The following is a 20,934-nucleotide window of genomic DNA, read 5'->3' as shown; positions in this document are numbered from 1 at the left end:
CTGTGCCAAGTCCCGCAATTTTTTGAAAATCTAACGACAACTCCCGCCTTAAAGTACTTTAATTGTTTCCTGGCACCATAAAGGAGCTGCTGGTTATAAACTTCGAGTCCACAGTAAACGTTCTTCTCTCTCTCAAACGTGATTTATTCATAAAATTTTTCAAAACTTCATTAAGTAATAGTTCAAATTTGACATTAAAGTACAATGCAGTTCAATTTCTTTCAGTACAGTACATGATACTTTGAGATGCCTCACCACACTTACAATTTTCAGGTCATGTTTATAATATACGTTTATATTTCATGTCAAACATTCTCTGGTGCATACAGCCCAAGGGCTTTTAATGAGGTTCTAGATCTTTCTATACCATAGGAAGGGTTTCAACTGTGGTCGTTTCCTATTGAGTGTTTGAATGGCTATCCCAAGCTTTCATGTGTCCCTCAGCAAGTGGTCCCTTAATTTGTAGAGTTGTAACCAAGTCACCTATTCTTCACCCTCATTCTATTAAAAGTATATAATGTAATCAAAACTGTATTTCAAAAATGAATGTTTTATTGACTATAAAATGCAGAATTTAAGTTACAAATTGCCTATTTAAGTCTAATAAAATTGAAAGTCTGGTGTTAACCACAATAACCCATCGACTGATGCAGGCCAGTGTGTATTGGTGCTGCTGCCCCTCCTGGATAAATGGGGAGGGTTAGTGGCAGGAAGAGCATCCAGCTGTAAAATTACCTACCAAATCCAAAAATTATGATATGGAGGGTGATCAATTAGCATTGTGATGACCCCATGGAACAAGGGAGGAAAAGCCAAAGAGAAAAAGTGTAAACAACACTGTTAGATGAAACTTCTCAATTCTAATGTTTTCTTCATTGAACAAAAGTGTCCCTGGCAAAAGAAGGTTCAAACTTCATTTTATATTATTCAGCATAACCATTTTTCTCACTTAAACATTACACATTATTTCACATTTGCACAATTGACTGAAAAACACTGTTAGAAGTAAAATGCCTGTTGTACGCACAGGACATCTACTGAGTTTAGCTTGACAAACTTGTGCATTGAAGAAATGTCAAATGTACAACATCTTGTCCCTGAGTCCAGCACAGTGAAAGAACATGTCATTATGACAAAAGGCACACTTTGACTGCTGAAATGGATGCAGGAACAATCAGAACCCCCATGGCAACTAGAAACAGTTTGGACAAACCGCTGTATAGTTTGTGAGAGCAATACAGATGTTATGCAAGAAGTAATTGCCAAACTGACTTCAGCATTCAATGCAGTTAGTATGTGAAATACATACACGCCATCAAGATTTCTCTTGTTTGTGCTGAAGACTTGCTGTCCTGACCCTCTCCCGTGTCCCTCTGTCCTGTCCAGGTTTGCAGTCATGGAAATTTCAGGTCAGGTGTGTACAGAAGGGTTGGGTATCTACAGAAGGGCAGGAGGCGGCCATGGTAGGACCAGGTGTGACATCTTATCTGTTCAGGCTTCAGGATGGGAAGTATGTGCTTGTAGGAACCAGGTTTAAACCCTTCATTTAACTTGAGTTCACGTTGTGCCCTCCGTCTCAGAATGTTTCCACTGATGGCAACAAACAGAGTGGGTCTTGGTGCTCTGCTGGATGCACTTGTATATAGCAAAACTGGGAGATGTCTGCGCAGCAGCCTAGAAGGAGACTAAGGCAAAAGGTGTAAGGGGAATGGAGCCTTTCATGTGAATGCAGAATCTCAAAATGCAGCAGGTTTTGGAGCAGGAGGTTGCAGAGATCTGTGATAACCTGTCTGGAGAAGCACAGGCCCTTCGCCCAATGATCCTCAGAGAGCTTCAACAAGATCCCTCGTGGCCTACAGAGCAGGTGTGCTGGGTATGAGCTCCAGAGAGAAACTTGCTTTACCTGCTGTCTTCCAGCAGATCACCAGCTGTGCACTCCTTGGCTGTACATCCGCTGCTTTTGTAAAATTATTTTCATGGGATGTGGGCATCACTGGCTAGGCCAGCAGTTTTATTGCCCATCCCTAATTGCCTTTGAGAGGGTGGTGGTGAGCTACCTTCTTAAACCGCTTCAGTCTGTGTGGTGTAGGAACACCCACAGTACTGTTAGAGAGAGTGTTCCAGGATTATAACTCAGCAACAGTGAAGGAACAGCGATATATTTCCAAGTCAGGATGGTGAGTGGCTTGGTGGGGAACTTCCAGGTGCTTGTTGTCCCAGGCATCTGCTGACCTTCTCCTTCTACGTGGTAGAAGTTGTGGGTTTGGAAGGTGCTGTCAATGGGGCCTTGGTGAGTTTCTGCAGTGTATCTTGCAGTTGGTAAGCACTGCTGTCATTGTACATCAGAGGTGGAGGTAGTGAATGTTGAAGGTGGTGGATGAGGTGCCAATCAAGCGGGCTGCTTTGTCCTGGGTGGTGTGGAGCTTCTTCAGTGTTGTTGGAGCTGCACTCATCCAGGCAAGTGGATGGTATTCCATCACACTCCTGACTTGTGCCCTGTAGATGGCTGACAGGCTTTTGTAGGCAGATGGTGAGTTACTCTCTGCAGAATTCCCAGTTGCTGACCTGCTCTTGTAACCACAGTATTTGTATGGCTAGTCCAGTTCAGTTTCTGGTCAATGGTAACCCCCCTGGATGTTAATAATGGGGGATTCCTCTTCACTTTTTCTTCTCTAAGGGATGAAACCCAGTTATGCCAATGTAACTGAAGTCCCTGGTGCCTGTAATCAATCTCGTAAATCTTTTCTGTACCCTCTCTAAAGCCTTCACATCCTGCCTAAGGTGCAGTGCACAGAATTCGACACGCTTCTTTGGTTGAGGCTGAATTAGTCTTTCATAAAGATTCATCATAATTTCTTTGTGTTTGTACTCTATACTTCTGTATACGAAGCCCAGGATCCTGAGTGCCTTTTTAATCACATTCTCGATCGGCCCTGACACCTTCAACAATTTGTTAATCTGTATTCCTCTGTACTTGCACCCTCTTTAGAATTGTATCCTTTATATTGCTTTTACTCAGTCTTCCTCCCAAAATGTATCACTTCACACTTTTCTACCATAAATTTCAAGCACCCATTCACCAGTCTGTCTATGCCTTCTTGGAATCGAGCATTATTTTTGTTATGTGCTTGATTTTCCAGACAGGCTTCTCATAAGAAACAGTGAACTTTATTTACAGGGCTTCAGCAGCAGTTTCAGGCTTTGATCAAGAACTATAACTATGCATAAACTTCCCCCCTTAAGGCTCCCTGCGCTTAGGGCTGATTCATTCACACTGTCACATGATATTACACAGTACAATAAGTCTTAAAGCTACAGTTACTACATTCCTCCACTTTTAAATTTTTTTTTACAATTTATATTTACAAGAACAGCTACATTCATGACATTACAAATATATACACGGGTTATGAAATTATAAATTCAGTCTCTCAGGTGGTTTCCTGATCCAGGTGGAATGTTGTAATTCCACAACTTTAGAATCTCTTACAGAATCTTCAATTCCTGGAACCGCAGCAACATCAGGTACCTCCTTAGACACAGTGTTATCCACTCCGATAGAGACATCTGATATGTCTATCCTTGATCAATCACAACAGGGACCACAGGTTCTATAATGGTTACAGGTGGAACATCAGTTTATTGGGGGTATCTCCCTTCTTGAATGATCCACGTGTTTTCGGGTGATCCACTTCTATGTGGTACGACAACGGTCCAGTCACAGAAAGTATTACACCAGGTAACCAACTCGATCCACCCCACCAAAGTTTTGTACAAATACTGTTTCACCAACAGTACATTCTCACTTGACTATGCAATCATGAGTCGCTTTTTGATTCCCTTGACTGTTCTCTACCTTCTCCTCCAACAGGCTTGACCTCGTGTGAAGGCCGCAGTTCATAAGCAATTCTGAATGTGATAAACCTGTAGTAAAGTGGGGGGTCGTTCATTATCTTTTCTGAACCATCTTCCATCTTGTCTTCTATCCACCACAGAGTTTAGTCTCGTCCTTCATTTTGACTTCACGGTCAGCCAGATTTCTCTCACATGAAATCTCAACTTGGTTCAGTTCAGGGGTTGAGCTACCCATGGTTTCATCACCCACTTGCATTTTAGAAAGGTCCACAACTTTTCTTTCTGATTCCTCTTTCATTTCACTCCGCTGATTCTTCAGCTCTTCTGTTTCCTTCTTGTATCTATTGGCTTCCTCCTGGAACCTTGAACATTGCTGTGCCTTCTCTGCCAGCTGGTTCCTCAGTTTGTTCAGAGTGATGTTAAATTCATTCTATTTCTCTTCATTGTTTATACATCGGGAAAATTTTGACCTGAAGGATCATTGCAGTGTGTGAAGATCTTTTAACAGGTTTTCTTTTCTTTGCGAAGCTCACTTGCTTCATCTTGAATTCTGTAATTCAGTAGAGTCTCCTTGAGTTTTTTCTGCTGTTCAAGATAGTCTTCATTTTCTCAGCTTACTGAATGGTTCCACACTCATTTGACACCCTGTTAAGTTCCTTTGACTCTCCAGGCTCATTCTGAAGTACCTCGCCTTGTTCCTTTTCCAACTCAGGAACTCTTCCGGCTTCCTTTTGAAATCTCACTGGCCAATCGAGGTTAATTTCTCTCAACCAATTACAACCCAGAAGACTTGGTCCTTCACCTTCCACTACAATCATGGGGAGCTGTGCTGTCTGGTGCTTGTAATAAACAGGTACACTGGTAATACCTTTCACTTGTATGGCTTCACCAGTATATGTTTTCAATTCGGCTGAAGTCTGCTCCATATTCAATTGTTGAGTACCCTTGTTTACATATTTAAATATGTGCTCCCCCACTACAATGGCTGATGCACTGGTATCCACTTTCATAACCAAGGATTTTCCATTGACATGCAGAGTAACAGTGATTGGCTCCGTTTTCCCTACTTTCATATTAAATAGAGAATAAACATTGGAATTAGTGGTTTCTGGTTCTTCCACATTATGTACTTCAATCTGTTTAGTTCGCTCCCTGGGAGTCTGTCTCAATCTTGCTTTACATTGCTTCAGTATGTGCCCTCTTTTATAACAATAATGACACTCCACCTCTTTAAAGCAGCAAGTTTCAGGGATATGGTTACTTCCACATCGGTAACAATTCATTTTCAAATTTGCTGCTAAACTTTCCCCTATATATTTTTAAAGTTTTCGGGTAGCAGGGATTGTCTCCCGCTCCGTGGCTGACCCCCTGGTTTTCGCGCCACACTCAGCAGCCTGTTCCTGCCTCAACTGGAAAACGGTGCCATTTTGTACACTCTAAGGCCTGCAAATCCCTCTTGGCGCTTTCCATCGCAAGCGCTATTTCCAATGCTCTTTTAAAATCAGCTAAAACCATCATTCAATGGCATCATCACGCACATCGCAGACCAAACAATCCCTTAACATATCGTTTAGGGTCTCCCAGAAGTCCCAAAATACAGTTAGCTGTTTCAACTTCACCACATGTGCTGCTATCGTCTCCCCTGGGGCTCTTACTTTCAAATGCCTCCCCCGGGACTCTGACACTCAAATGTCTCCTCCAGGGCTCTTACTCTCAAATTAAATTTGAACCTCTGCATGATTACAGGGAGTTTGGACTGAAAATGACCCTTTACGAGGTCTACCAATTGCTAAAGGTCTACAAATTGGAAGCTTTCGGGGTTGTCAAACTATTTAAATTAGAAATTTTACTCCCACAGATGCTGAGGAGAATTGTTTACCATTTTTCCTCCACCATTATTTCAGTTGCTTGGAAAAAGAAACCAAGGCATTCCATATATTGACTCGAATCCTCTGGATGAGTCGGAGGAGTCAATTCTGCCAAAACGTGGCATACCTGGTGAGTATATTTTCCTTTCTTCTGTTTAAAACAAGATACTCACATTCACTAGGCGAGAGACTGTGCCGGAACCAATTTATCCTCGTTGCCAGCTGTTATGTGCTTGATTTTCCAGACAGGTTTCTCATAAGAAACAGTGAACTTTATTTACAGGACTTCAGCAGCAGTTACATGCTTCCATCAAGAACAACATCTCGACACAAAACTCCCCCCTTAAGGTTCCCCACGCTTAGGGCTGATTCGTTCATTCCATCACATGATACTAAGAGTACAATAAGTCTTAAACCTACAGTTACCACATTCCCTAAAGCTAAAGTTAGTACAATTTTCCTCTCAATTTATGATATATCCAAGGGTTTGGTCATCTGCAAATTTTAAATTATGCCCTGAACACCAAAGTCTAGGACATCAATATATATCAAGAAAAACAGTGGTCCTAGTACCAACACTTGGGGAACTCCACTATATACCTTCCTCCAGCCCAAAAATCAACCTCTCACCGCTACTTTCTGTTTTCTATCGCCTAACCACCTCGCATCCATGTCCCCACAAAAGGTTTATTAAAGACTTGTATAAAAGAAAAAACTCACCAATCAGCACCTTCCCTTGGGGCTGAGTTTTACCTCAGCCACTGATATTTGTGCTCGTTCTGCTCTGCTTTTCTGCCCCAAACTGCTGCAGGTCTGTGCACCTTACCTCAAAGCTCTCAAAACAATTAATCACTTACCTGCTCTCCCGTGTTTCACTCCTTCATTTTTTTTGTTAATTTCTTTTTACTCTCTTCCACAATTGAACACATAAATATACAGTGATTTGTTTGATTATGCTTGAAAATGGCTCGGGTGTCTCTCTCTAACTTGTAGCCACTTGGACAACTGAAAAAAATCTTCATAATATTTATGTCAAGTTGAGTTGCAGACAATGAGTTGGATTTTGCTGGTGATGATGGTGAACAGTCAGTGTTTGCCATGTTACCCCACTGAAACTGACAGCAACATCAGGATGTCAGGCATGCACAAGTTACTGTGGAAATCCTGAAGCTGCGGTTGGTCACTCACTGTTCTGACACAGGCTGTTCTGTGGACCTACTGAAAATTTCAACTTTCTCACCCCCAAATCACCATTCGAAACCTCATAAGAAGTAACACCTTGTTCAATCGGGAGTAACTGGATATTTGACGGTGATGTAATTAACAAAATTTGATGAACAACAGAAGTGACCGCGAAAAAATAAATAATTTAAAAATAAACTCAGAATATTTTAGCTTCCACCTTTGTCCCATGTGCAGGTCCCAATCTTTAATTTGCTCGATGTAAAAATTGTGATTTTAGTTTAGTCTTTTTGTTTCTTGTTTGAGAAAATCCTTTAATGTATAGACAGCCTGATGACATCACTCCAACTCCAAGCTGAGAATGCCCAGGAAAGAATGCTGCTATCAGTTCAGTATTAAATGGTGATAGACGTGAAATTTTTGCTAGAGAGATCATTCCATCTCTCAGCAAGTCTTACTTTGTTGGCGCTGATGAGTGTTAAGAGGAATTTAGCAGAGCTGTTCAAAATCATGTGTATCTAGACAGAGCAGGTGGGAACCCCACCACCTGGAAGTTCCCCTCCAAGTCACTCACCATCCTGATTTGGAACTATATCACTGCCCCATCACTACCATCGGCTCAAAATCTTGGCACTCCCTTTTGAACAGCGGTTCAGGAAGGCAGCACACCACCACTTTCTCAAGGGCAGTTAGCGATGGGCAATAAATGCTGGTCTGGCCAGGAGCACCCACACCCCATGAACAAATATATTTTTTAAAAAGATAAAGAAACTGTTCACGCAGAGAGTGGTTAGGCTCTTGATTACGCTGTCTGAGAGTGTGGTTGAGGCTTTCAAAAGGGCATTGCTGGGCTAAGGGGAGTTGGACCAGCAGAGAGCCAGCAGAGACACAATGGCCAGTTGGCCTCCTGTGCAGTAATCATTCAATAGTTCTATGATGAATGGAACACATTTTAAAGAAAAAAACCTTTTCCTCAGCTATTCAATCTACGCTGTGCCTTCACAGGATCTTTCTAATGGTTTTAAATAGATTCAATGTCACAATACAGGTACCAAATCTTGATTCAGACTTTATTGAGCCAATTAAATGAACAATACCTTTCTTAGATAGATATATAACTAAACTACTATTTTATAGTTAACTATTACATACAGATTGGTTCATTTCCCCTTTGGGCACTAACTGGCTCCACTGATCTTTATTAAAAATTCTAAACTACTCAATGGATTTGATCATTCCAACCTCAAATACACCAGTAGATATAGATCATAAATAAATAACAACACAAGAAATAAGAGCAGGGAGTAGGCCATGCTGTCTCTCGAGATTGCTCTGCCATTCAATAAAATCTATGCTGGTTTTCTATTTCAGCTCCACTTTACTGCCTTATCTCCTAATCCCTCGATTTAGTCCCCAAATATATCTCAACCTCAGTCTTGAATATTCCAATGACTGCGGATCTACAGCCCTCTGGGACACAGAATTCCAAAGATTCACAAACCTCTGATAGAGAAATTTCCCCTGTCGGTACTAAATGGCAATCCCCTTATTCTGACACCATGACCCTCGAGCCCTAGACTCTCCAGCCAGGGGAAACAGCCTCTGAGAGGGCTTAAAGGAAAGAAACTAAGAATTTTTCACACTTCAAATAAGCTCACCTCTCATTCTTCTAAACTCTCGAGAACATAAACCAAATCTACTCAATCTCTTCTCAAAGGACAATCCCCTGATCCCAGGAACCAATCTCATGAACCTTTGTTGCGCTCTCTACTATTGTAAGTATATCCTTCCTTAGGCACAGAGACCAGGACTATACTTCTTGGGAGAGACACCAAAACTAGGGGCCATAAATATAAGATGAATAGCAGTGTGCGGTGAATAGCACACATTCATTTAAAGGAAAACTAGGTAACACATAAGGAAGGAAGAGAAGTTTATGCTGATAAGGCTAGGTGAATCAGCATGGGAAGAAGGTCATGTGGAGCACAAATACCAGCAGGGACTAGTTGGACCAAATGACCTGCCTCTGCACTCTAAATACGATGTACCACTTTTAAAAAAAATTCATTGATGGGATGTGGGCATTCGCTGGCTAGGCCAGCATTCATTGCCCCTCCCTAATTGCCTTTCAGAAGGTGGTGCTGAACTGCTGCAGTCCCTGTACTGTAGGTAACCCACAGTGCTGCTCGGGAAGGAGTGCCAGGATTTTGACCCAGCGACAGTGAAGCAACGGCGATATATTTCCAAGTCAGGTTGCTGAGTGGCTTGGAGGGGATCTTCCAGGTGGTGGTGTTCCCATCTGACTGCTGGCCTTGTCCTTCTAGAAGGTAGTGATCATTGGTTTGGAAGGTGTTATCTAAGAAGGCTTGGTAAGTTTCTGCAGTGCATCTTGTAGATGGTACACACTGCTGCTACTGTGCGTCAGTGTTGGAGGGAGTGAATGTTAACTAATTGATCTGCAGTAATGTTACTCAGATATCCAGGATTGGGAAGAGCAGGAATTTAGAGGAAATAAACCTGTGCTTTGAGACTGTCTCCAAACCAAACTGCTAAAAAAACTGATACAGAGACAGTTTCTCGTTTTCCTGACATGAAGTACACATGCTGTTTCCCTACTGGTACACATTCCATTTACCAAAGTTAAGGAACTTAGATGGAGGTTGCAACTGTCAAGATAGAAGTACCCTCATTTATGAGAAGAAATACAAATAGACTTTAATAAAGTGAAATAAGCGTCCTATTGCTTCTTCAACTAGAACTAACCTTGGGTTCTTTTGGATCACTGATATATTTCTGGAATTACTTTTCTTCAGACATGCTACACTGTAAACTTTGTCCTATGTTAGGAATCATAAGGGAAGGTGTTTCAAAATATGCTAGATAGCCATTATTTTATACTCACAAAGAAAGATCTTGTAACAGAAATGATGAAAATCAATGGTGAGCTTCACTGCAATTGGTACTACATGATTCATGGCTTACTATATCACCAGTGTTTTGTGGATCAGTTAGTACACTTCAGCCACATTCTCGTTGGTGAGTCGGCACAATCTCATACACTATCATTCTACTCACGTTACATTTCCAAATATATTCCTGGCCAATATTTATACCTTAATCTGCTTTTAGTAATGCAGTTTATTTGGTAATTACCGCATTGCTCCCTATTGCAAATTGGTTACATTTCTACATTACAACAGTGACTAAATTTCACAAGTGATCCATTAGCTGCAAAGCGCATTGGGTAGGGTCAGTTAGCTCAGATGGCTGGTGTGTGGTGCTTAATGCCAACAGTGCAGTTTTAGTTACTGTACCAACTGAAGCAGTTTTTGGATCTACCTCTTCTACTTTCCCCATTGTGATACCATGGCATAGAAATACATGGAAAGTCATGGTTAACAAACCTCAGTCACTTAGGACAGTACATGAAGAGAAACTGTGTTGGGAAGTTATGGAAGATGCTATGTAATTGCAGGTCTCTTTTTGTTCATATTTAGGTATCCAATGCTGGCAGTAGTCTGGTGAGCATATTACCTTCTATAAGAATAATTTTTTTCCTCTTTTTTTTTCAGGAACAACCAGGCTTCATGAAGAATAGGAAAAGGGGGATTTGGCGCAGTATATACAATGATATTCCCATATTCATCAATAGTTCATGTCTTCAAACTTGCCTCAGGTAATACATGTTAATGGTGAAAACCTATCCTTGTGTTTACAGGAAAACGTATTACTGAGTAATTTACACATGTAGATGTAACATTATCTTCCTAAAGAGTGAACCTCTCTGTCCATAGGAACATATCCACTTACCTGAGCCTCACAGGATATAGGTGCTGAATGGAAAGACAAAAAGGGTTGGAAACCTTCCTCACTCATAAGAGTCCGTCAAATTACTGTTGGAGCTGAAATTGACCACATCATATAGCTTACCAGCACAGGGAGAATTTCATTCTCCTCTATCCAGTGAATCCCTTGGTTTAAATTGACAGATTACTGAGTCTGCCACAGAGGATTGAGCCTATTATAATCTCCCATTTCTCAATATTTTGTCTTGAAGCAAACTCAAACGTATAAAACTCAAACTTAACGCTCCACCCTCACCCATCACAAGTTGATACATTTTATTGTTCTTAGACCAGCAACAAAAAATTGACATGCACAATCTCTGCTTGTGTTTTCCAGTATTCTATTTGTGTGTAATGTTTGGAGGAACATTACTTGCCAGACCTGATACCATCACTAACGCCCTTGCAGGAGAACAAGTCCTGTTCCCTATACAGCACCAAGGCAGAGAAGATCTGTATAATGTAACATTTAGATCAAGATTTCCACAAACCTTTGAGATTTTAGCATGGAAGTCAAATAATTCAGAGAAGCTGTACATTGTGTACCCACTGTATCAAGACAGAGTTGGAATCCAGAAAGATTGTGTGGTTCTGTATGATGCCCAGGTTCATGACACTGGACAATATGAAATACAGATTGAATACAATGGGACAGAACTGAAAAAACATAATGAGAACACTTTCAAGATGCAAGTATTTAGTAAGTGTCCCCAGTATTATTGTTGGAGCTGAAACTGCTCAAATCCATAGCTTATCAGCACAAGGAGAAATTCAACCTCCATTAACAAATGAACCTTTCCAGCTCTCACCAAGCACCCCTTGACTTTGTAGACACATCGCTGACTTTGCCGCAGAAGATCAAGCCATTCTAATCTCCCATCAAACTGAAGCACAAAAAGAAAACCCTTTACCTACCTTTCCCTTCAACCTCACTCAGCATGACTAACAACTAAAAATTAATGTGTGCAATTTATGTTTGTGTTTTCCAGTATTCCATTTGTTCGTAGTGTGTGAAGAAGCATTACGCCTCAGACCTCATGCCATTACTAATGTTACTGCAGGAGAACAGGTCCTGTTCCCTATACAGTACCAAGGCACAGATAAATATGATGTAACATTTAGTTTGAAATTTCCACGGACGTTTAAGATTTTAACATGGAAATCAAGTAATACGAAGAAGCTGCACATTGTCCACCCGTTGTATCAATACAGAGTTACAATCTACAGAGATTTCGTGGCACTGAATGATGTACATGTTAATGACACAGGAGAATATGAAATACACATTGACTACTACGGGACAGAACTGAAAAACCGTGATGAAAGTACTTTCAGGATGAAAGTATTTGGTAAGTGTTTAATACTGGAACCTCTGCTAACTCTGAGGATTGCACATAACAACATAACATTACAAAATCAATTTTTTCATTGAGGCCTGAAAGGGGTCATGATGTAAATTGTTTTTGATCATTGTAGATAGTTTCTGTTTGAAGTAAAGAACTGGGTCAAAACCTTCACATAATATCAGTAATGCAGTATGTACATTTACATCAACATATCATTTGCAACACACTTAAAAGAATTAATTTGATCATTAACACCCCTCTGAACCCAGGTTCCTCCACAGGCAAATTCTGTAAGATTCCAGCTCACACGTGTAAAACTAGCCAACATTGACAAAGCCCCAAACAAACCTGAAGATTGGCCAGCAGCTCTCTAAGGCGGGACTTCCTTCCGAGTGAGGGGTGGAAGTCCCGCCTGCAGCCACTTAACACTCACTCAAGCATGAAATGGCTGGGGAGTACTTGGAGTCGATGGAGAACTTTTCGAATGACAGGAAGCAAGACCCCGTTAGCCGAAAAATTCAGGCCCTTGTTTAAAAGGAAGTGTTACTGAGGGTGGCATTACATCCTTAGTGGCTAAGAGCAAAGCAAATTCCCCATGGGAAATATTTCTTTAGCATTCCAACTACCCCCTAATCAGAACACAATCTCGATAATGGTGGCAACATTTTCTGTCACTGTTTTTGGACAAATTGGGTTCTGCGAAACAGTCTACACAAAACAAAGCCTTGACATTCAGAAATTGATTGAACCCAATTGTTGAACTTCATACCACCTGTATTGCTCACTAGCTGACTTATTGATGTTGACAATACAATATATACCATCAGAACATGACTAATTAAAGCAAGTTGGAAAGCTAATTTGGATTGCTTTTTTTTCCATGCTTGGCAGCAGAATTCCTGGTGCTTATGACAATTCTAACATTATACCACCCGAAAAATCCATTGCCTCTTACGTAGTCCATAAACTGGATACATTTGTGAAGCAATAAAACAATGCATGAGTTAATATCAGGACTTCTATTATATTGGAACTTCAGGCTTTAACATTAATCTGTTTAAAATACAAAACAAAATGGAAAGCCTTGCATTTGTGTTCTGGTTTATTACGCCACTGAGAAATATCTCACAGGGAATCATCCAAAATGAATTACTTTAAAGCGCAATGACTGTTGTGTAGATTAATAATTATTTGTGTATTTCAGAACCAGTTTCCCAGCCTGTGATAGCGATTCTTCGTAACTGTGTGAGTTCACCAAATATCAGTTTGAGCTGCTCTGTTTCCAACGGAACAAATGCCACGATTCACTGGGAAAAAGTGTCCTTGTCTGGAGTTCTCAATGAGATATATGATGAGAAGCTGCTTGTAATTGACTGTATTACTGAAAACGACCAATATGTGTACAGATGCATTGCAAAAAACCCAGTCAGCAATGCAACCAGCAACCAATTTCCTGTCAGCCTATATGACAGGGCCAATCCCAAGGGTGAGAAATTAGAAAAATTATATAAACTATAACAGAAACACTTTATTTACAGTTTTCCTTCACAGGAATTCAGCTGAGAATGTGCAGTGATGCTGTTCTGACACATACATTCCTCTATATCCATGGGCAGAATTTTTCGCTGAGCAGTCGGGCTCGCGTCCGACCTGCTCGAGTGTAAATAGCGAGTGATGATGTCGGGCAAGCGTCCCGACCTCATCGTGCACTTGAGCGATATTTCGGTCTGCGGGTGCGCACGGGTGTCAGAGCCACACCCGCCATCAGTTACAAGGACAGTTAAGACCATTAAAAAGGCAATTAAGGTAAATTGCCCGTGTGATTTCACGCTCGTCGAGCGGGCAAAACAGATAGGCGGACAGACAGCTGACATTTTGCAAAACCTCATCCAAGGGCAGGATAAAAAAGGGTCAGCAGCATCGCCAATGTGAGTAGCAAGGAGTTTTTGAGAGAGTTCGCTGCTGATTGTTTATTGGTACTTGGCAGCTTCATCTCTGTTGGGGCTTCATTGTTAGGCTTCTTTTCAGGACTCATTGGTGTCTCCAAGGCCCCCCAGAGGATTTTCACCATGCGGACCCTTCCAGATATCAGACAGCTTTCTGCTACCCAGGTAATGGGGATTGTGATCTCCGCTGGAGGCACCTCCTCTGAGGAGAAGAAAAGAAAGGGCAGAAGGGAGAGGAGGCCAGGTGTCCCAATGCAGTTTCCAGGGGAGGGGCCTTTGTGAGGAGAGGCGCAGGCACTGGGCCAGCAGGAAGTCCAAGATGGGAGAGGCCGCAGAAGATGACACTCCTGCTGCCAGGGTTTACAGGCAGCGATGCAGCTACCTCAATATGTCTGAGGTGCAATGCTGAAAGAGGCTCCACCTCTCAATGGAGACCATGACCTCCATTTGTTAGATGACTGGGGTGAGATCAGCTCCAACTGTGTGGGTGGACACCTCATGCCAGTGGCTCTGAAGGTCACAGTGGCCATCAACGTCTATGTCTCCGGCTCTTTCCAGGGCTCAGTGGGGGATCTGTGTGGAGTCTCCCAATCAGCTGCCCACAGTTGCAACAAGCTGGTAACTGAAGCACTGTTCAGACGGGTACTGACCTTTATTTACCATACTGGGTGAGGCCAGCCACGCTGAGTGAGCCAGAGGCTTTGCAGCGATTGCTGGGTTCCCTCGTGTCCAGGGTGCCATCGACTGTACACATCAAGGTGTCACTGGGTGAGCCGGGTGCCTTCGTCAACAGGAAGAGATTCCACTCCATGAACGTGCAGATAGTGTGTGACCATAGGATGCTGATTCTGCAAGTCTGTGCAAGGTACCCAGGCAGCTCCCATGATGCTTATATCCTGAGACACTCCCAGGTGTTGAGATTCTTCAGTGCCCCAGCTTGTGTGTGGGCTTGCAGGTTTGAGCGCAACCCCAAGAACCCCTAATTCTGCCCCTGGAGCTGCCTCTCCATGACAATCACCATTGTCTCAATGGAGGAGGCAGTGTGTTCGGCCATGAGGATCAATGCAGTGCTCATGGTCCACATGCACTCCTCCACAACGGAGACCATGGCACATGGACCCTCATGGATCTCCGCCATATCCTCCCACACATCCCGCTGGGCATCCAGCATCTGCTGCCTAATGGACGACTCCAGAGGCCCATCATCTGCCTTTGACTGAGCATCGTCCCGGTCCCCAGCTGTCCTCCGATTGCCAGCGCCATGGGCACTCTCTGCCTCGGCCTGCACCTCAAGTAAGTGTGAAGTGCCTTCACCAATGTGCACCGAGATACTAGCTGCCAATGTAATGCCCACCAAGGTGCTGGTATCTGCGCTGGTGCCTGGTTCAGAGAGGGTGGGTGTGAGCAGGTGCAAATGAAGCCCGGTGGCCGTCGGGGTCCACAGAGCGAGTACATGCTGGCGAATCCAAGGTAGAACAAGGACATGTCATTATTTTAAGTCATCACACTGTTACTGTGCATGCCAGGCACCCTGGTGAGACAATGGAGATCTGCATCAAGGTGCCATCATTTTCCAGTGATCAATGGGGACTCCTGGTTTGAGGCTCCCATCAATGAAAAGACTGCATTAGAATTGTTGCACACTCTGAAACTCTCACCTCTGTGCAATGCACTCTTACGTTCGTCTGACACCCCAGCCTCGCCATGCCTGTTTGCACGTGGAGCACGATGGCTCTCCAGCTCAAGGGTGTCCTGCTCAAACCTGGTGAGCAGTAGCAGGTTGGGTGGGGGCCTCCGCCTGTCCATGACCTCTCTGATTGTTTATGGCTCATCTTCTCCTGAAAGGACAGAGGAGCATTGATTAGTCCACTCTCTACCTGCAGCGCCATTGCAGCCTGGCCAACCCCAGCTGAGGAACACGTTGCAGGACACATCCGAGTCGTGGCCCTCGAGCCACAAAGCACTCAGTCCAAGCAGACAGGGCTCACCCCTTGCTCAGCTCTGGCGTCATTGACAATTGACACTCAGACTCTAGCACCCCTAAGGTCCACAGAGGGACAGCCACACCTTAACACTTCTGCACACTGGCCCATGCCAACATGGCAGTCACTTTCCTGAGTAAAGCAGGTTGTTAAACCTCTTCTGGGACTGCAACCCATGTCCACCGCACCATGTCATGGCTGCGAATTGGAAACTCTTGTGGAAGCAGAATCCAGAATGGCTTTTAAAAGGGCAGTGGATGAATGTTGGAAAAAATAAATATTTATAAGAGAATGGGGAAAGAGCAGTGGAATGGGATAAGTAGGTAGTGCTCTCTGAGAGCTGGGATGAGCTGGATGGCCTCCTGTTTCATAAAATATTATTCATCTATTTTAGGTAAAAGAAGCTATTTGATGATCCTGCCCGCTTTGGGGGTGGCAGTTCTGGTGCCAACCATTCTGTACCTCCTCTGGTATACTCTCAACCAACAAACTGTAAGTGCCACTTTTCAAATTAGTATAAACTACAGAAAACTAAGATGCTATCCAGTGATCTGCTACTTCGTTGTGTAGCACTATTTGTATATACACTTTTTTTTGTAAATCAATTAAAGGAATGATAATAACAATTATCGGCTGATCAAAAGAAAACTTGAAGAGGTTATTATATCAGGGATGTTTTCTTTCCTTCGAGCAGTGGTCTGGTACTGAATTCCGAAGTACACAGAGCTTTAGGTCACACTGTGGAATTCTGACAATATTTTTTAAAATGAAAGTAGGTTGGCTGAAATAATGTGACAGAGTTGTTTTACACGAATCATATTCCTTTTGAACAAATCTGTGGAATGCTTTCTGACGAGCATAGTTAAGCACAACCCTGGACTGTTTACATCAGGTTGTTCACTGATTATGGAGGATCCCCACTATATCTTTAGTCTTTTGAAAGATGGAAAATGTCACATAACAATTGCTTCAATTTATAAAGAACAGTGAAATTATTAAGCAAATATCGCCTAATGGAATAAGTACTGCTACTGAATAGAATTACTAGTATAATATTACTAATATTAGTGGAATATGATCATTAGTGAGAGTAATGATTATCATTCCATAATAAATATATCGAAATAGTCTGTAAGGGCTTTGTTTAGCTTTTTCAAGCATCAGGGTTTTGGCAGTTAAAATCAGGTCAGTTTTAGTAAAAACTAATTAAAAGTTAATTTTCAGTGTTTCTTTAGTTGTAAAACCACAATTTCCTACAGGCCATCATTAGACACACATACACAGTTCTTGCATTTGGACAAACGTCAGAAACCAAAGAATAACTCCAGAAGGCTTAAAGATCCTCTTTAACATATACTCTTATACATCTTATCCTATGATGATACAGGATTAATTATTCATGATCAAAGATGCAAGAGCACAGTTAAGACAATGGAAAGCAAATGAGAAATTGTGTGGAAACTTAGTTCTCTTCACATTTGAGTTTGGGCAGATGCTGTATGTTGATTTGCCTTCACATACATTGGATAACTATTATTTACACAAAACAACAAAGTCAAATTTATGTCAGACATCAATCCACTATCAGAATCCATATAGACACAATGGTCAATTATCACAGGTTACAACATTTCACACTACTAAGTAATATTTGTTCCCTTCAACGAGAGTTACCTATAATGACATTAATTTAGCAGTGGGAACATGAGCTTCTTTGAAGTACAGTCAAAAGGCTAAAAACGTAAATCGAATTATTCTTTGACTGACCAGAGTTCTGGGCAGAATCTTCCGCTCCTTCCAGCAGCGGGAATCGTAGCAGGCAGGGGAGCAAGATTGGGCGGGACATCAAAAATCAGCTTCCTGACGCTGGGAAATTAGCTTGGAATCTTGTTCTCCCTACTTTCAGAGCAGCATAAAGACAGGTTGATTGTCCCATGAAGCTATGTCGGGAACCCCATTTGCATCTCATGAATGCTGATTAAAAGACCAACATGCAGGAATCTTGTTCTCCCTCCAAATTAACTGCCCCACCAGTGGGAATTTAGAACATTCACTTTCACAACTGTACATAAGTTGTGTGCACCTTGCGAGTTAGACATCTCCCTGGACTTTTACCTCAGTAGACGCTGCTTTTGCCTTCCTTTCACACCTTCACTGAGAGATATCAGCTGCTTGTAGCACAAACTGCGCCAAGGCTTGTCACAGGGGAGGGGTGAGTTCGGGGCAGGTCTTGGGGGCTGGGGGGGTGAAAAGAGAGTCAGGGAGCACAGTGGCAGATTAAATGGCTGCTCGTGTGCCATTCAAATGTGGCACTCGGACATTGAAGCCTAATGGGTAATGGCTGGGCAGGCCACTTCCTGACCACTCCACCACAAGATTCAATATGCTCCTCGTGAATGTATAATTAATACGCTGGACAGCACAAGATCTCTCGTGTTCAGTCACCCCACTCTCCAGTGGAAGTCATTCCAACTTCTGCTGCCGCTCCCGGACTTGATCTCCAGAACAGGAAATGTATTTACATTAAAAATGCACCAACGTAAATTTCACAATTTGCAATAAAAACCAAGACTAATATTCAAGATAGGTGAATGGTGATGGCCAGGCCTGGTGCTACTATCTACAGTGTCATTATGCCTGAGCCACAATTCTGTCAGGTCCACTTTGCTCCAGACCTTGAAGAAGGGAAGGAACAATGGGGAATATTAGACCAGCCTCCCACAAAGGGAGCCAGTGGCTGACTTTAGAGGTCAGGTTGTGCACACGAGGGGACTTTTTAAAAGTAAAAACAATGGATTTTCTGGTAGCTGTTGGAAAATTATTAGCTTGGTTGGGATATGGACGAAATCAGACCAAAGTGGTCCAAGATTCAATATCAAACCTGTGCAGAGTTAGGCTGGCAGAAATGAGATAACTCGCTGCTTCTTCATCACTGCCTTAGGGATGGGAAAGAAGGATTGACTGACAAAGATTTTACCAAACTTAAAATATGGAATGAAAAGTTGGAAAATTTAAATTTCTTAATATTTAGATTTTAGGAAAAAAGTGTTTTAAGTAATTAAGATACAACTGTTATGTAAGTAACTTCTTTATGGATAGAGCAATGTATTTTTTAAAGGAAGTAATATTGGTATGCTTATGGCACGATTTGTTAACTCATGAATGTGCAGGGCCGTCACCTTTTTAATGAATTCCTTCCTGTTTTCTAACTTTTACCAATAGGCTCATTGGGTAAACGAAGGGGAGCAAATAGATGTAGTTTACTAGGATTTCCAGAAGGCAGTTGATAAGGTGCCACATAAAAACACCAGTGATTTTTATACTTTTCAATTTCATCTTACAGAAACACGAGATTTGAATGAGGAAATATCCATGGGAAATTATAACGGTAATGGTGTGTCCCACACTCGCTGCATAAATGCATTTATTTTTGCTAAACAATCAAATAGGCCTTGAGTAACTTTGTTCTGATGAAGAGTCATAAGAACTTGAAACGTTAACTGTGTTCCTCTCCGCAGATGCTGTCAGACCCGCTGAGTTTTTCCAGCTACTTTTGTTTTAGCTTCAGATTTCCAGCATCCGCAGTATTTTGCTTTTAACTTTGTATAAGTTTGGTTTGTTACTTTTTAACCATTGAAGGGACCGTATGGAGTTTTGCATGGCTAGGCTGAAGATGCTGTTTTGTAATTTTTTATTTATGCATTTACGGGATGTGAGCATCACTGGCAAGGCCCCTCAACTGAGTAGCTTGTTCTAAGAGTCAACCACATTGCTTTGGGTCTGAAGTCACATATAGGCCAGACCAGTAAGGATTGGTAGATTTAATTCCCTAAAGGACATTAATGAACCAGATGGGTTTTAATGACAAACTATGATGGTTTCATGGTCACCATTACTGATACTAGCTTTCAACTCCAGATTTTTATTATTTGAATTTAAATTGCACCAACTGCCATGGTGGGATTAGGAACAAAGGAACAGGGTAGGCCATTCAGCCAGTCAAGCCTGCTTTGCCATTCAATTAGATGATTGGCTGATCATCTATCTCAACACCACTTTCCCACACTATCTCCATATCCCTTAATATCATTAGTTTCCAGAAATCTATCGATTTCTGTTTTGAACACATACTTAATGATTGAGCTTCCACAGTCCTCTGGGGTAGAGAATTCCAAAGAAATTCCTCCTCTTCTCAGTCTGCAATGGCCTACCCCTTATCCTGAGATTATGTCCCCTGGTTTTAGACTCAACAGCCAGGGGAAACATCATAACCACATCCATCCTGTTACAACCTGTAAGAAATTTGTAATTTTCAATGAGATTACCCCTCATTCTTTGAAACTCTGGGCAATACCGACCCAGTCTCTCCTCATAAGACAATACCACCATCCCAGGTAACAATTTGGTGAACCTCTGTTGCACTCCCTCTATGGCAAGTAAATGCCTCCTTAGATAAGGGGACCAAAACTGTACACAATACACCAGGTGAGGTCTCATCACGGCTGTATACAACTGCAGCAAGACATTGTTACACCTGTACTCAAAACCCCTTGTGATGAGGGCCAACATACTATTTGCCTTCCTGATTGCTTGCTGCACCTGCATGCTAGCTTTTAGTGACTCATGAACGAGGACACTCAGGTCTCTTTGGACACCCGCACTTCCAAACCTCTCACCATTTAAGAAATATTCTGCCTTTCTGTTTTTTTTTCTACCAAAGTGAATAGCTTCACACTTATAGACATTATATTCCATCTGCCATGTTGTAGGCCATTCACTTCATCTATCCCATGTCCTCTTGAAGCCTCCTTGTATCCTCCTCACAACTTACATTCCTACCCAGTTTGGTGTCATCAGAAAATTTGGTAATATTATGATCCCCACATCCAAATAATTTATATAGATTGTGA

General features: G+C 42.1%; 1 protein-coding gene across 1 annotated transcript; it reads left to right on the top strand.

Annotated features, from left to right (window-relative positions):
• Window positions 1-5,728: 5,728 nt before the first annotated feature.
• Window positions 5,729-19,291, top strand: LOC144694063 (hepatic and glial cell adhesion molecule-like). Its single transcript, XM_078564423.1, has 7 exons — window positions 5,729-5,853; window positions 10,488-10,581; window positions 11,088-11,450; window positions 11,740-12,099; window positions 13,301-13,582; window positions 16,419-16,516; window positions 19,247-19,291. The coding sequence occupies exons 2-7, from the start codon at window positions 10,533-10,535 to the stop codon at window positions 19,289-19,291; spliced, it is 1,197 nt and encodes a 398-aa protein (XP_078420549.1). The 5' UTR covers window positions 5,729-5,853; window positions 10,488-10,532.
• The last annotated feature ends 1,643 nt before the right edge of the window (window positions 19,292-20,934 follow it).

This window comes from Cetorhinus maximus, chromosome 19 (genome assembly GCF_964194155.1).
Source record: "Cetorhinus maximus chromosome 19, sCetMax3.hap1.1, whole genome shotgun sequence".
Classification (NCBI taxonomy): Eukaryota; Metazoa; Chordata; class Chondrichthyes; order Lamniformes; family Cetorhinidae; genus Cetorhinus; species Cetorhinus maximus.
This window is presented reverse-complemented; position numbering and strand designations above follow the sequence as displayed.